Below are 16,530 nucleotides of genomic sequence, written 5' to 3' on the forward strand. Positions count from 1 at the left end.
ACTTTATTCTCAGAATTCTGAGATTAAAGTCAGAATTCTGACTTTAATCTCAGAATTTTGAGGTGGGCACCTGCAGGCTTCCAGCTTCGGTGACAGCGATGTGTCCAGTTTGGCAGGTGGAGAACTAATTCACTAAATATGGTGGATATAAGTGACTTTTTGCGTGGCCGAGGGGTCCCCGAAGATGCTATTTTATTAATGGAAGAGCAGAAGGTGAGTAACAAAAAAGAGAAATAGTTTGGTGTCTCCTATTTTTACAGGAAAACAGTTACGGTTAGCTGTTAGCATGCTTGTTAGCTTATAATGTTATATAGGAATGAACGTGTTTCACGATGTTACAGTATACTAGGTGAATTGACGTTTTAACTGTTGTTGATCGCAGGATCATCCCAGATGGGTTCGTTGCATTTTATTTTATTGTTCTACTATTTCAGAGTTTTTCAAGGCAGTTAAGCGGAGCTGTGTTACAGATGCTAGCCGCCTGCCAATATCACTGATATATTTGATGTGTACAAGTAAGTTACACTTAGTACAGCGGAGGAGAGAAGCTGTAATGAATGTTTATGCGGATATTTCACTCAGAAAAATGGGTGGCGTTCATACACAGCCACCGACACAGCCCCGGTTGTTGTTCTGACGGTGGCCGACTGACGATCCCCTCACAACATGTTAGCTAACACAAACTAATGTAGTGCATGTAACTGTGTATACGTTAGTGGTACAGTGTCGGAAGAAATGAGCAAACTGTTTATAATGTCAGAATGACATCATCTTTCTCCTATATATAAAAGTGCTGGCTGAGGAGCGCTGCCGGGTTGAACTTTGACCTCGGAGTGACGTGACGTTTGTTCGCACAACCAATAGAAGTGCAGAAAGTCGCAAATCAGGCATATTGTTCGCATAAACACAAAAATAAATAACGAAATAATCCCGATATTGTGCCAAAGACTGATTTACAATGTTACTTTGTGTTCTATGTGTAATACCTTTGCTTAAATGACTAAATGGACTGTGTATTTATGACTCTGCGTTATAGTCTTACATACATAAGTAACATTCATATGTACAGATAAAAATGTACAGAGCTATGTACACAAGCGTGTACACAAAAGTCTACTGCTGATCGAGCTGCTCAGTGGTCGTACAGTCTCATGCAGAGAGCGTGGAGGTGTTGTCCATGGTGGATGTTAGCTTAGACAACATCCTCTCCTCCCCAGTCTGCTCAGTGGACTTTAGCAGACCGCTAAAGCTGGCCCTCCCGACCAGTTTGTTAAGTTTCCCCCTGTCCCTCTCTGCCATTCCACCACTCCAGCAGACCACAACATAAAAGACAGCAGACGCCACCACAGTGTCGTAGAACATCCTTAGAAGACGTACTACCTACATCATAACCAATCAAGTCCCGCTTTTTTTTTAAATACAGAAGAGGATTTATTATTTACTGAAAGGCTATGCCTTAGTTTGCTTCTTTCATTATTGTGTTTCGCCCTGCATAAAATAGATAGCTTTTCTGATAACTACAGTCAATACTCTCCTACTGGCATTAACGAGGCCTAAGAGGCTTAACTGTAATATTGCTTTGCAGCGTAAATGTTGCAGAAAATGACTGTCTTTTCTTTCTTCCTGTGTGCAGATTGACTGTGACGTCATAGCGCTGATGGATGACGCAACTTTGGCAAACTACATTCCCTCGTACGGAGACCGAATTGCCGTCTTCAATTTCTGCAAAAGCAAGCAACCACTGTCAAAAAGAAAACTAGGACTTCTGCAAAAACTTCGTGAGAAAATGAAAACCAGAAAAGAAAGTCCAAAGGAGAACACTTCACATACAGATGCAGGAATAAGACAGACAAAGAAGCAAAAAGCAACACGCAATGTTGAGATAGGATGGATACATTGTGATGGAAAAATAGCCAAACAGGTGAGAGCGAAGCAGGGAGGTGGCACTAGAAAAATTCAAATGGCCACTGATGCTGGATTAAAAGATATTCTTCAGGAAGGAAAGAAACTTTTTTTTCCTAATGGCATATCTCCTAAGGGATGTGAAACAGATTTTGAGTTTGAGGTTTGGGACTTTAAACAGAACCACCTTACTGATGATACCTGCCAGTCTATTGGCAATATGTATGAGGCAGCGAGACTGACAATGTTACGCTTCTACATTGCAACAAAACCAAAAGATCCTGAAGAAGATGCCAGCGAGACATCTGAAGTGGTGTTTGTCTCAGAAAGCAGTGGCAGTGATATTAATCCATTGCAAGTGGGGGAAGTCAGGGGTAATTTTGATGAAGTCATCGCCGGTTCAGAAATTTTAGATGATCCAGAAATTACTTTTGGTCCAATTTTTGATGCTGAAGAAGATACAGAAGACACATTAGTCTATGAGGGTTTTCTTGTACCCCTCAGTCCACCTAATTCAGAGAACATAATAACAATCACCATACGTCATACTGACACTTTACATGACATGATTACTGCTTTCTCTGATGAGGAGATTTTGACCAAAACACTGAATGTGAAGCGCATACTTCCAGACAACACAGAAGAACCAGGCACTGGATCAGGAATACTAAGAGATGTACTCACATGCTTCTGGCATAAATTTTATGAGCGATGCACCCTAGGTGCAACCATTAAAGTGCCATTCATTCGCCATGATTTTCCTGCTGAAAAATGGAAGGCAGTTGGGCGAATACTCCTGAAAGGTTACCAAGAATGTCAGTATTTTCCAAATAAACTTGCAATCCCTTTTATGGAACAAGTGCTTTTCAGTGGTGTTTACAGTGATCTTAAAGCACACTTTCTACAGTTTGTCAGCAGCCAAGAATGTGATGTTTTGATGGAAGCAGTAAAAGATTTCTCTGCAGTTGACTTGGATGATCTTGTGGAAATTCTTGACAGTTATGGCTGTAGAAAAAGAATCACTGCTGAGACTCTTCCTACAATCCTTGATGAAATAGCACACAAAGAGCTAGTCCAAAAACCAATGTTTGTTATTGACTGCTGGCGGGAGATCATCGACCCCCATATCTCCCTCAGTCCGGAGGGACTGACCAAGTTATTCTCTGAACTGCAACCAACTTCAAAAAAAGTGTGCCAGCTGCTGAAATTTGCTGTGGATTTGACTCCACAACAAAAAGAAGTGAAAAATCATCTCAAAAGATTCATCAGAGAGCTGGATAACATTAAACTTCAGAAATTTATGCGTTTCTGCACCGGATCTGACCTTATAGTAACAAACAGTATTTATGTGCAATTTCAAGATATGACAGAGTTTACAAGAAGACCAGTCGGACGCACGTGTGGGAATGTTCTGCAGCTAGCTAACAGCTATGAAAACTTCCCAGATTTTCGTTCTGAATTTAATGCAGTTCTTGAAAGTAATGTCTGGGTGATGGACATTGTTTAGACTCTCACAGCAATGCGCTACATTTGAACTGCTCATGCACACTAGAGCATAACTGTAAAGAGATGTTAGGAATATGTATTTTTATGTATTTTGAACTTATACAGTATACTTTTTTTAATTAGAGAGAAGTTTCTCATCTCTGTTAGAAGTCTAGTTTTGGCTAATATTTCATTTTCTTTTATCATTTTGAGTTTTACATAATACAGTCACAAAACAAAATGAACAGGTACACTGTTTACTACCATATCCAGAGCTGTCTTCACCAAATCCAAGCTTTCCAGCTGTAAGACAGAAACCTTCAGCAAAAGCATGAAGAAAGATTACTTAAGATCTATAAACTATAATTAAACTGCTCTTAAACGTTCTTTAAAGCACCATGTGTGGTGTGAGAGCTCAGCACAGTCAAATACTTTTGTAAGTAATTAGTAGTAAGACTAATTCATTCAGATGGTATTTTCTTATTAGGTCAGGGCTAAAACTGAACATAGTTATAACGTAAAAGTAATGCTGTTATGCAACACTGTATTGTAAAAGGAATAAGTACAATTTTATACTTTAGCATTTGTCATGTCTGAAAACATTTTGCTTTACAGTATATGCAATTTTTAGTTAAGGTAGGTTAAGGTATCAAAGTTTGGCATTTGTTGTTGATTACAAAGGTTCCATATAAAGTTGGTGAAAATATTTTTTTAAATTCCAGTATTTTCTTAATGTCATATTGTTTCTAAGCATACCTGTTATTCATCCATCAAATTGATTCAAGCTGCTTAAAGGATTCAGTCTGTTTTGAAGATGGTTATTGATTACTGAGATCATAAATAAACACTGTACACTTCAGTGCAGTGGTCAAGTACTGTGATTATTCAGGCATCCTTTTGTAATGCCAAATTGTCATGTTCTCAGATATAGTATTAATCTTAACACCTGAAAAAATGTCTTGTTACTGCCAGAAATTATGCATTTTTATTTGTATGCATGTATGTTCTCAGTCATTCACACTTGTTTTTATTTCTATACCATAGATGACACTGAAGGAATATGTGATACCACAATAGCCAGTGTTCATGGTCTTTACAGTAAGTCACTGATGTATACTGATGCATAACAAGACTATATGAGATCTATAAGTTTGTTTTAAAAGTTGAGTCATTCTTGTTACAGGGCAGCTTATACGGTTATGAGTTTTAGCCATGTTATTGGCATTGGAAAGAACAGGTTTCTTGTAAACTTTTTCCAATAAAATGTTACTGTACACAGTACATTTGTATTGTTGTTTTGAATATGTTCATCAAACTCCATATCTATTTGAACATGCCAGAATTCAAGAGACTGCCACACATGAGCTCAGTAACATGGAAGAATACCATTTATTTTTAATTTCAAATATTTCATAAAGATACACAAATATAAATGTAAAACATGTTGCACTTAATGGGACAATAACTTGGTTCCACTTGCAGGAACTGTTTTGTTGCATTGTTGCTGGGATACTACAAATAAAAGTCAAAATATTTTTGGTATGTTTCTTATAATTTTAGGATTCATATCATGAAGGAGCCTTGTATACAACAGCTAACACTGAATCAGTATAGCAATGATTCGTGGTCATTTTACATGAAAAACCAGCTAAAATATCTTACAACTAACAGAAGTGAAATACATTAATAATTAAGTGATGGATCTTCATATGGGTAAATGATTATAATAGCTTTGCTTTAATATAATTGCACTAAAAGCTCCCCAAAAGGCATAACGACTTTAAATATTAACAATGATACGTTTATAGAAACATGCTGTTGTCAAGACCTAGAATTGTTAATGCTACTATGGTTTGCTGAAACATACCACAGATAACCCGGGCACTTAGCATATCATATGCTGGTGCCTGGGTTTCCAGCCATGAATATTAAGAGTAAAGGTTGATACAGAAAACAATGAGCAGGGAGCTGGTCAGTTTATATTTTATATACTATGCACATGTCTGGCAACAAAACACAGAAATTTATATTGCAATTTACTGGTAGGCAGGTTTACACCACTTATGATTCAATCAAAAATATAACATTTGTAAATGCAGTTTAATGTATGGCCTTTTAAAAGGATTGACATGTGTTTCATAACTGATTGATAATATCACAATATTCAGCTTTTTCAAGTAATATATAAACATTTCTGTTTAATGGTAGTGTGAATGTAGAAAAACATTTTTCATTTAATGCAGTGCAGAAATACCTGCATAAAAGGTACCTGTAAGACATGGCACCTACTATCAAATCACGTTATCAAGATAAAGAGAAATATTTTGTATTTATTTGTACATTTACACACTGAAGTTCCTTAAATACTTTGCAGTATTTCTTCTCTTAACCTAATGTACAGATCCGCAGCACCAAGTGGATCTCCTGGGGCATCCCATTCATTTTCTACCATAAGCAGACAACACAGTTCAAAGACTGTTTCATCACAGGGGTGTTGACCTTTTGGGCTACACTCTTCCATACACAAAGTGATATCCTCCATAGAAATAGGCTTCAGTCTATCCTCAGCACTGTGCAGCTCTGGAAATGAGTACATTACTACTGGTCGACCCGATGCTGCACTACCACTTGGCCGGATTTTGTGCGAGTTCCATGTGTTCACAACTTCATCAAGTTCATCCTACATGAAAAACAACACAATATAAGTACTGGTATATGAAACAGACCATGTACCAGTAGATTTAGCCAAAGTTGAGGCTTATTAACTCATTAATCAACAGACATAGAAACTGACCTCTAATTAATGTAAAACCAAGCAGCAACAACAAAAGAGCACTTTCACTAAACAGCACATGGACACAGAATGGTGCTGCATGATTCTGCTGTTGAATAGATAGCCCAACACTTTATACTCAGTGTGCAATGATTCTACAATAAATTTTCAATAGAGAATTAACCAAATGATAGGATTGCTTTCTGAAACCGTGCCCAAAGGACCACTAGGTAACAGACTCCATAGTAATTTAAACCATGTGGCAATAAATAAAAAAAAATGCTCCATGCACCTGTGCTGAGAAAGGTGCAGTTACTTCCACTGATAACATGAATACAATTCCATCAAAGTATTAAAATGGAATCCCAAAAAGTTGATTCTGTTCATCTGGATGTAGCGTTTTCAGTGTGAGAAATGTTCTGTCAAAAAACATTCCTTACCTGGCTGATTGAGCATGCATCAAGACATATTAAAATGGAAATAAAATTCATATTTAATTTAAAGAAAAAAAATGTTCTAACCATATTTATATTTTCTATTTATGCAGCTAAGACATTACATAGCATGAGCACATGCTTTTACCTGAATAAGATTGAGAAAGCAGAATTGGATAAGACTTTTGTCCAAAAAATCCCCTGTGAAGTGGCCATCATCCTGAAAAGTTTGAAATAAGTTCATCCAAAATTGTGCACTCTGTTTGCGTAGGGTAGCCCACCATCCTTCTATACGTTGGTTGGCCGTACTTCTTCCGTAAAGGAAACTTTTCTCACCTGCAAAACTGTCTGTGTGGTTTCTCCGTAAAAACATCTGCATTTGTTCGACACAACCATTTTCGGTACCTCGGTCAGCACGTAACCTTTCTGGACATCCGCTGATGCATGAAACTGTTTTCAGAAAATAACTTGCAATCAATTTAGGGTCACTGTTTGTAGTATAAGCCTCCATCCATAAAACATAGCGGCTAAAACCATCTATGCAGCCACTGATAGCAATACCATATGGTTTCAACTTGTCATAGCCATCCATGTGCCAGAGAGCATTTGGCCCTCTGCAGCTGTACTGTCGTCTTCTCAACCGTCGAGCTCGTCTCAGTTCCACACCTTGAGGGTCAAGCAATTTGATTATGCATCTTACAGTATCTTGTGACACCACAAATCCATGTTGAATTGCACGTAGATGTAGCCAACGATAACCTTGCATCTGTCCATTTGTCATGATCTCTTGTTGGACAAAGGCTAGCACTTCCTCCAAGTTTGATTGATTCTTCCTTCTAAAAAGCCCAAGTCTTTTACAAATTCTCTTTAGAGTTCGAACACTTATAATTGTCTGATGACTATGTGCTAAAATTGAAAGTATTTCTTTGTTACTGAAAGAAAGTCTGAAATACAGTCTTATTAAGTCATCCAAATCTGACATGTCAGCCACTGTTTCTCTCACTTTGAGAGGTGAACTTTTTGCAGAAGTCCTAGTTTTCTTTTTGACAGTGGTTGCTTGCTTTTGCAGAAATTGAAGACGGCAATTCGGTCTCCGTACGAGGGAATGTAGTTTGCCAAAGTTGCGTCATCCATCAGCGCTATGACGTCACAGTCAATCTGCACACAGGAAGAAAGAAAAGACAGTCATTTTCTGCAACATTTACACTGCAAAGCAATATTAAAGTTAAGCCTCTTAGGTCACCGCTAATGCCAGTAGGAGAGTATTGACTGTAGTTATCAGAAAAGCTATCTATTTTATGCAGGGCGAAACACAATAATGAAAGAAGCAAACTAAGGCATAGCCTTTCAGTAAATAATAAATCCTCTTCTGTATTTAAAAAAAAGCGGGACTTGATTGGTTATGATGTAGGTAGTACGTCTTCTAAGGATGTTCTACGACACTGTGGTGGCGTCTGCTGTCTTTTATGTTGTGGTCTGCTGGAGTGGTGGAATGGCAGAGAGGGACAGGGGGAAACTTAACAAACTGGTCGGGAGGGCCAGCTTTAGCGGTCTGCTAAAGTCCACTGAGCAGACTGGGGAGGAGAGGATGTTGTCTAAGCTAACATCCACCATGGACAACACCTCCACGCTCTCTGCATGAGACTGTACGACCACTGAGCAGCTCGATCAGCAGTAGACTTTTGTGTACACGCTTGTGTACATAGCTCTGTACATTTTTATCTGTACATATGAATGTTACTTATGTATGTAAGACTATAACGCAGAGTCATAAATACACAGTCCATTTAGTCATTTAAGCAAAGGTATTACACATAGAACACAAAGTAACATTGTAAATCAGTCTTTGGCACAATATCGGGATTATTTCGTTATTTATTTTTGTGTTTATGCGAACAATATGCCTGATTTGCGACTTTCTGCACTTCTATTGGTTGTGCGAACAAACGTCACGTCACTCCGAGGTCAAAGTTCAACCCGGCAGCGCTCCTCAGCCAGCACTTTTATATATAGGAGAAAGATGATGTCATTCTGACATTATAAACAGTTTGCTCATTTCTTCCGACACTGTACCACTAACGTATACACAGTTACATGCACTACATTAGTTTGTGTTAGCTAACATGTTGTGAGGGGATCGTCAGTCGGCCACCGTCAGAACAACAACCGGGGCTGTGTCGGTGGCTGTGTATGAACGCCACCCATTTTTCTGAGTGAAATATCCGCATAAACATTCATTACAGCTTCTCTCCTCCGCTGTACTAAGTGTAACTTACTTGTACACATCAAATATATCAGTGATATTGGCAGGCGGCTAGCATCTGTAACACAGCTCCGCTTAACTGCCTTGAAAAACTCTGAAATAGTAGAACAATAAAATAAAATGCAACGAACCCATCTGGGATGATCCTGCGATCAACAACAGTTAAAACGTCAATTCACCTAGTATACTGTAACATCGTGAAACACGTTCATTCCTATATAACATTATAAGCTAACAAGCATGCTAACAGCTAACCGTAACTGTTTTCCTGTAAAAATAGGAGACACCAAACTATTTCTCTTTTTTGTTACTCACCTTCTGCTCTTCCATTAATAAAATAGCATCTTCGGGGACCCCTCGGCCACGCAAAAAGTCACTTATATCCACCATATTTAGTGAATTAGTTCTCCACCTGCCAAACTGGACACATCGCTGTCACCGAAGCTGGAAGCCTGCAGGTGCCCACCTCAAAATTCTGAGATTAAAGTCAGAATTCTGACTTTAATCTCAGAATTCTGACTTTAATCTCAGAATTCTGAGAATAAAGTCAGAATTCTGAGAAAAAAGTCAGAATTCTGAGAAAAAAGTCAGAATTCTGACTTTTTTCTCAGAATTCTGACTTTAATCTCAGAATTCTGAGAAAAAAGTCAGAATTCTGAGAAAAAAGTCAGAATTCTGAGAATAAAGTCAGAATTCTGAGATTAAAGTCAGAATTCTTTTTTTTTTTTTTCCAGTGGCCCTAATCCTCTTCCGTAGCTTCTGTACTGTTATGGTCACAAACTCTAAGCCACTGACAAACATACATTATTGGCTCTGAGTTATTCACAGCACGGCTCATTAGACAGACCCCGGGTCTCTGTGTGAAACTGCTGTAAGGTGCAAGAGAGTTGTCCCGTTTCAGTTCATTGAAAGCACGAGGCAGGTTGTTGGAATTTGATCCAGTTTAATTAATAGGTTGTGCAATCGTCTCTGTAAGAGAACAGAGTTGAATTTTTGTCATATTAAACTGTGAGTATCGGCACCACGTAGCATCACCTGTGAAGACAATAGAGGGCAGCATTTGTTCATCATTTAGCATCATTTAAAACATGAAACTTAATAGACTGTACAGTGTAAAAATGTCTCAGTGGCCATTATAGATGAGAGAGACAACCACAATGCATGTATTGTGTATACTAGCAAGAGATTATTGTATTAAAAGAACTTGAAAAACTGGAACTGAGCCAGTTGTGTAACATGAGTGTGACACAGTGTGTCTATGTTTGTACAGATATGCTGTACTGTACTTTATAATACTGCACTGTTGTTTTCTCAGAATAAAACAGATTACATTTCATTTTCCAGTCACCATCAAATCCTGACAGCAAACACTACCCATCGGTCATAGCTCTACAAACCAGTAAGTTTGCAGAGCTACTATTAGAAGAACGACTAGCAGGAAGAATCTTTGTGAATGAAATTACCTTTAAGAAACATTACAAACCACATGAGTTAATAAATGAGACAATAAATGATCAACTGTTGTTGTTCGTTTTTTGTACAGGGTCCTTGCAGCTTTCTGCATGAGTGTTTTATAACATGGATATAGGGAGAGTCCTCGGGCATGTCTGTTAGCTGCTAACTCATACATCTGCTCCATCAGAGACACTGAAAGAAAAGTAGGTAAAAGGTTATTGCTGAACTGGCTCATTTTATTTATGAGGTTTGACAGGATACTTTTCATTACAGCACTTATAATCGACTTGTTTACTGTCAGTTATGCGTTGTGCTCCTTTCATACTTGCGGTTTCATGTGGGTTGGGCATCCCATCACTGTTACATAAAATAGGAAACAGCATAACCAGTTTAACTATATTTGTTATATAAATCTGCTATTCTGGTAAGTAAAAACATTTCCTTAAAAAATTCCCTCAAACAATGATCTAGTTTGGTGTGGCGCTGAGTCGTATGCCCAATAGGAGGACAATGCTCCTGATTATGATGCCCAGACAAGTAACAGTGACACACTGCAGTGACCTAACAAGAAGATGAGACAGACTGTAGCACAAATGAAAACATCTGAACCTATCACAGACTGAGTCAGAATCGTGGCATACTTTTTGACTCATTATATAATGATATGTTTCTCATATGACGTGTCAGTTGAAATACCGGCCATTGTTTTATCAAGAATGTCAGATAGAGATGCTTAGATAAACTGCTGTGAGTAAACTACCTGTAAATACAAGGTTAGCATTTTGTTTCTCTGACATGCGAATAGAATTTAAAGGTGGTTTCTGCTGGCGTTTGTTGTCAGTTACTCCAAACCCAGAAGATTAAAAACTAAAAAAGCTACTCCCAAGTCTGACAGTAACACTAAACATTCTTGAGTTTCTGGGTAAACTCTGTTAAAACCTCCCAATTCTTTTGATCTTTGGGCTGAAGGAAGGACAATACTCGGTGTATAAATGCTCAATCAACAATCTTTTATTCCATACAATTCAACACTTTATGCGCATAAACCATCCGGAGGGGAGATGAGTGCGGGTGGGTGTCCGCCTGATCTCGAAGTGTCTGAGCATTCCTCACATTCTTATAGCTTCAGCCCCTCCACTTTGTCATAAAACTCACTTAAGTCACTTAACCTCATCTTGTATCCAAACTCAGAGCTTTGACTTTGACGTGCCAGAACAAGAGATCATTTTATCAATTCCCTGATAACAAAGAGCTTGTATGAAAAAGCATGAAGTCAGGAACACTAATGAAAATGCTCTGTAGCAGATGCTCAATGCAGAAAAGACAAATATCTAAATGAAGAAATGCATATGAATAACAAAAAAGCATCCACAAAAACAATGCATGAAATGAAAGAATCACAGTGAGAAAGCAATGTGATAAATCTGAGAGACTGTGTGTGCAGCTGCTGAATTATTCGCAGCACGGCTCATTAGACAGACCCCGGGTCTCTGTGTGAAACTGCTATAAGGTGCAAATTCATTTCTGCAGTGAATAAAATTATTATTCTGCAGTGAAATTATATAAAATTGTATAAAAGACAACTCTAATGTCCTTTGTTGAGTTGTCCTGTTTCAGTTCTCCATTGAAAGCACGAGGCAGGTTGTTGGAATTTGATCCAGTTTAATTAATAGGTTGTGTAATCGTCTCTGTAAGAGAACAGAGTTGAATTTTTGTCATATTAAACTGTGAGTATCGGCACCACATCTGTGAAGACAATAGAGGGCAGCATTTGTTCATCATCTAACAGCGAGCACAGAAGCCAGGCACTTTTTTTTACCATGTCTTATCATCTCACGATTAAAAGATAAGCTCTGATTTTGTTATCTTAATACAGGTCAATTAAAAGTATTACAGATTGTTTAATGGTGTACAATTGTGTATCAACACAAAAGCAAACCAAAAAAACCCCATTTGATTGAATAATATGTTAACGAATTATTATAATTTAGCTGAAGCTCACATGGTTTTTGAGTTTGTTTTCATTTATCTAACAAAGCATGGCTTTGTTTGTTTCTTTGTATTTCTATTTTAAGTTTTAGTTTGACTAATAGAGAAACAAAGTTCTGTTCTTGGTTTCACTTTTGTTTCTGTTTCAGTCTTTCACCCAAAAATCCAAGAAACAAAAAGAAAAAACAAACAAAACCTAATCAATCAATAAATCTTCCTAAAATTATGACTTTAACTAAATATATATATAAATGTAAAATGAAATGTACTTGACTGATATAAATTGAGTTTATCCAAAGCACATTGTAATTAATGATAATTTAACTGAGTAATAAATTGATTTAATGAATTTAAGTTGCATTTTACTCTGAATTATTGCTTCATGTTTATTGAGGCTTAAAAACCTTTTGTTTTGTTTAGGGTGGAGACTGTGTGTGCTCATGTGTTCTTTAATGTTTAATGTTTAATGTTCATGTGTTCATGCCTTGTGTTTAGTGTCTTGTTTAGTCTCTGTGTTTGTCTTTGGGTCTTTTTGTGTCTCCCGATTGTCTCTCCTCCTGTTTTGTTTTAAAAGTGTTGTTCTCTGCGTTGAGTTTTACTTCCCCGTCTCTTTGGTTGAGTGCCTTCAGCTGTGTTTCTCACCTGTTCCTACTTCCCTCAGTACATTTTCTGTACATGGTCTCAGTCTCCTCTCGCCCTTTGTTGAGTTGTCCCGTTTAGGTGTGCGCTCCCTTGCTCTGTAGTCTAATGAGTTCTTCGACTTGTCTGCCTTTTGAAATCCTTTTGAATTGTTTTGGATGATGTGCTTTGGTGAGCAATCAGCATTAAAGCTGCATTGTTGACTTTACATCTTGCTTTCTCAATCCTGCGTTTGGGTCCACAATCCTGCCACACATCAGTTTTGTGACACACACAGACAAATCATCTTCAAAGTTCTGATCTTTTATAACATCTTCATTCTGGACCTTCTGCCACAGATGAGCAAGTCTTAGACTACAGTAATTCATTCTGTATTTGTCACTCAGGAAATGTAGACATGCTTTTCTAATTACTGTGCGTTCACATTGAATAAGCTGTCCTAACATGGTCATCTGAAGTAAAGTAGACTCAGTCAAAGACAACAATTTTGCATGTTCCTTTAAAACATGAAACTTAATAGACTGTACAGTGTAAAAATGTCTCAGTGGCCATTATAGATGAGAGAGACAACCACAATGCATGTATTGTGTATACTAGCAAGAGATTATTGTATTAAAAGAACTTGAAAAACTGGAACCGAGCCAGTTGTTTGACATGAGTGTGACACAGTGTGTCTATGTTTGTACAGATATGCTGTACTGTACTTTATTATACTGCACTGTACTCGCATTTTTAAATTATTATTGAGTTTAATTGTTTTTAATCGTATAAACTGTGTGAACTTGTTGTTGTTGTTTTCTCAGAATAAAACAGATTACATTTCATTTTACAGTCACCATCAAATCCTGACAGCACACACTATCCATCGGTCATAGCTCTACAAACCAGTAAGTTTGCAGAGCTACTATTAGAAGAACGACTAGCAGGAAGAATCTTTGTGCATAAAATTACCTTTAAGAAACATTACAAACCACATGAGTTAATAAATGAGACAATAAATGATCGACTGTTGTTGTTCGTTTTTTGTACAGGGTCCTTGCAGCTTTCTGCATGAGTGTTTTACAACATGGATATAGGGAGAGTCCTCGGGCATGTCTGTTAGCTGCTAACTCATACATCTGCTCCATCAGAGACACTGAAAGAAAAGTAGGTAAAAGGTTATTGCTGAACTGGCTCATTTTATTTATGAGGTTTGACAGGATACTTTTCATTACAGCACTTATAATCAACTTGTTTACTGTCAATTATGTGTTGTGCAAAGATGGGCAGTAACGTGTTACTTGTAATGCGTTACTGTAATCCGATTACTTTTTTCAAGTAACGAGTAAAGTAAGGGATTACCAGAGGTGGGACCAAGTCATTGTTTTGCAAGTCTCAAGTAAGTCTCAAGTCTTTATCCTCAAGTCTCAAGTCAAGTCTCAAGTAATGTCAGGCAAGTCAGAGTCGAGTCTCAAGTCACTGGTGTAAAAGTCCGAGTCAAGTCACAAGTCTGAAACTTTGAATTTCAAGTCCTTTCGAGTCTTTAAAAAAAAACAACGAAAAAAGCATGTTGCAGTTATGCTAAATGTAAATATTAGACCATGTAATTTTAAAATCTGTGTTTTTCTCAACACATGACAAAATAGTGAACTTAGAAAATATACACAAATTGTGAAATTGCACCTCTTTAAAATGCAGCTCAATTAAACCTAGCTCCAAGAATAATTTTCAGCGACAGTTCTGAGATAAGCTGCATGTTATTCTTGGATGCGGTTGTAGGACCAGCTTTAAAATCGCATGACAAAAATATCATACATATTAAAAAAACTGCATCACCAACGTAGCCTGGACAACATTTGCTAGTTAGATGAAGTCAGCTATCTCATCGTAGCATATTTATATGCATATTTATAATCATACGGTTCTTGGAGTGAGTGCACACACTCGTGAAGTTTAGTAACTTCAGGTCACTGCAACAAGCCCAGGTACAGTTTACCGACGGATGGGTGCAGGACCTTGAAATGCACCGTGTAGAACGAAAGACCATCGTACCTATCATAAGTTTACCAGTCTCACAAATTGTCGTCATAAATACACATTCCTTAACCGTTTATTAATAGGACCTTTGAGCTCAACGGTAATTAATTAGTAGTGGAAATTATTTCTGGTAGCATCACAGAAATGTAGCAGTGACAATAATACTGTATGCTGTAATCGTACTGGGCAATTAGTGATACAAAAAAACCTGTTTTATCCTGTGAATAAAAGTATATGTTTTTGTCAATGTACCATAATAACAGAAGCGAAACGCAATATTGTGTCAGGACAATTTACTATTTATGCACAATAAATAAAGGAGCATAGCGCGACAATTTCTGTTCAGCGCCAGACTTGCTTGTAACCTATATCACCAATTATGTTATGAAAAATGACGCATTAACTACAACAGCAGACTGACCTTTGTGTAAATGCTTGGAGCAGACTAACCTGTGAGCTGGAGGGTTCTGGGACGTTATATTTGATCTTTGAATGGCTGCAATCCAGGCCATCCGTCTTGTCTTTGTTACTTCGGAAACATGGCTCGAACAATTTCTCTTCAACGACGTAATCCGATAACAACCGATCTCTTTACCCGTCGGCTTCCCGTGGCTGTCATGCGACCGGCTATTGCAGTTAATAATACAACAGCTTCTTGACATTTTTGTGTTTCTTTTTATCGCTGTATAACTGATTTTAATTGAAAGCCTGCGTGCGCTAGTACCGCTTGCCACGAGTTCCCAGAATCCTTTGCGGTTCTACCCGTGAATGACGTCACATTTTCAATCTCTATATAATATGCATGTTAAATTTTATATTTGGGGTAAAATATCAAGTCTTTTCAAGTAAACCGGTTCAAGTCCAATTCAAGTCCCAAGTCATTGGTGTAAAAGTCCAAGTCAAGTCACAAGTCTTAGAACATTTTTTCAAGTCAAGTCTAAAGTCATAAAATTAATGACTCGAGTCTGACTCGAGTCCAAGTCATGTGACTCGAGTCCACACCTCTGGGGATTACTATTGCAAAAACAGTAATTAGATTACCGTTACTTTCCTGTAGGAATGCTGCGTTACTGCGTTACTAAAACCGTGTTTTTTTTGCGAGAATGTCTCATGACAGTGACGTAAGCAAGTGCTACGTTTGTGACAACAGCTGTGTGCAGATCAACAATGGATAATTTATCGAGTGCAGGAGAGAGTATGAGCGTGCAGCGTTTAAAGCGTGGAAGTACTGACCTTACTTTAAGTTTGATTCCATAAAAAGTGACAAAAACATTAGCGTCCGCTGTTCATTGCGTGGGAAGAAAACTTCTTTTTACAGCAAAAAAACCCCTAAACTTCCGAGCAAGCACCGAGTGCGCTGCGACGTAATGGGAAACTCACAGAGAAACTGCCATATCCTTCCACTGACCGCTGCGGCACACCTGACCCAGGGCAAACCTCCACCTACCCCACTCCTGGTTTACAGGTGAAAATAGAGCAACAGGACCACTAGTCTTTGACTTTATTAATTACTTTTGAAAATAAGTAATCAGTAAAGTAACGGGATTACTTTTTTGGGGAAGTAATCAGTAATT

General features: G+C 37.8%; 1 protein-coding gene and 1 long non-coding RNA gene across 4 annotated transcripts; one reads left to right on the plus strand and one right to left on the minus strand.

Annotated features, from left to right (window-relative positions):
- Positions 1 to 79: 79 nt before the first annotated feature.
- LOC146568157 (uncharacterized) lies at positions 80 to 3,609 on the plus strand. 3 transcript variants are annotated; one of them, XM_085283365.1, is made up of 3 exons: positions 91 to 213; positions 435 to 515; positions 1,634 to 3,609. In XM_085283365.1, exon 3 carries the CDS (start codon positions 1,658 to 1,660, stop codon positions 3,407 to 3,409), a length of 1,752 nt encoding a protein of 583 aa, XP_085139491.1. In that variant the 5' UTR covers positions 91 to 213; positions 435 to 515; positions 1,634 to 1,657; the 3' UTR covers positions 3,410 to 3,609. The 3 variants fall into 3 exon arrangements, with proteins under 3 accessions (XP_085139490.1, XP_085139491.1, XP_085139492.1); XM_085283364.1 differs by lacking the exon at positions 435 to 515 and having other exon boundaries at positions 80 to 213; XM_085283366.1 differs by lacking the exons at positions 91 to 213; positions 435 to 515 and adding an exon at positions 305 to 397.
- Positions 3,610 to 4,753: 1,144 nt separating this feature from the next.
- Positions 4,754 to 9,306, minus strand: LOC146568158 (uncharacterized). Its single transcript, XR_014893510.1, has 3 exons — positions 9,173 to 9,306; positions 6,743 to 7,752; positions 4,754 to 6,067 (listed from the first exon to the last, which is right to left on the minus strand). It is a non-coding gene; the product is annotated as an uncharacterized LOC146568158 (long non-coding RNA).
- Between the last annotated feature and the right edge of the window lie 7,224 nt (positions 9,307 to 16,530).

This window comes from Mchenga conophoros, linkage group LG8 (genome assembly GCF_057382185.1).
Source record: "Mchenga conophoros isolate Kocher_MC1m ecotype Shallow Benthic linkage group LG8, M_conophoros_male_GT1.1, whole genome shotgun sequence".
Lineage (NCBI taxonomy): Eukaryota > Metazoa > Chordata > Actinopteri > Cichliformes > Cichlidae > Mchenga > Mchenga conophoros.

Bases quoted from the DNA above. Each gene is read 5' to 3' on its own strand.
- LOC146568157 (XM_085283364.1), top strand. From the start codon at position 139: ATGGTGGATATAAGTGACTTTTTGCGTGGCCGAGGGGTCCCCGAAGAT. The intron at 214-1,633 runs GTGAGTAACAAA...TCCTGTGTGCAG, and splicing joins TATTAATGGAAGAGCAGAAG to ATTGACTGTGACGTCATAGC.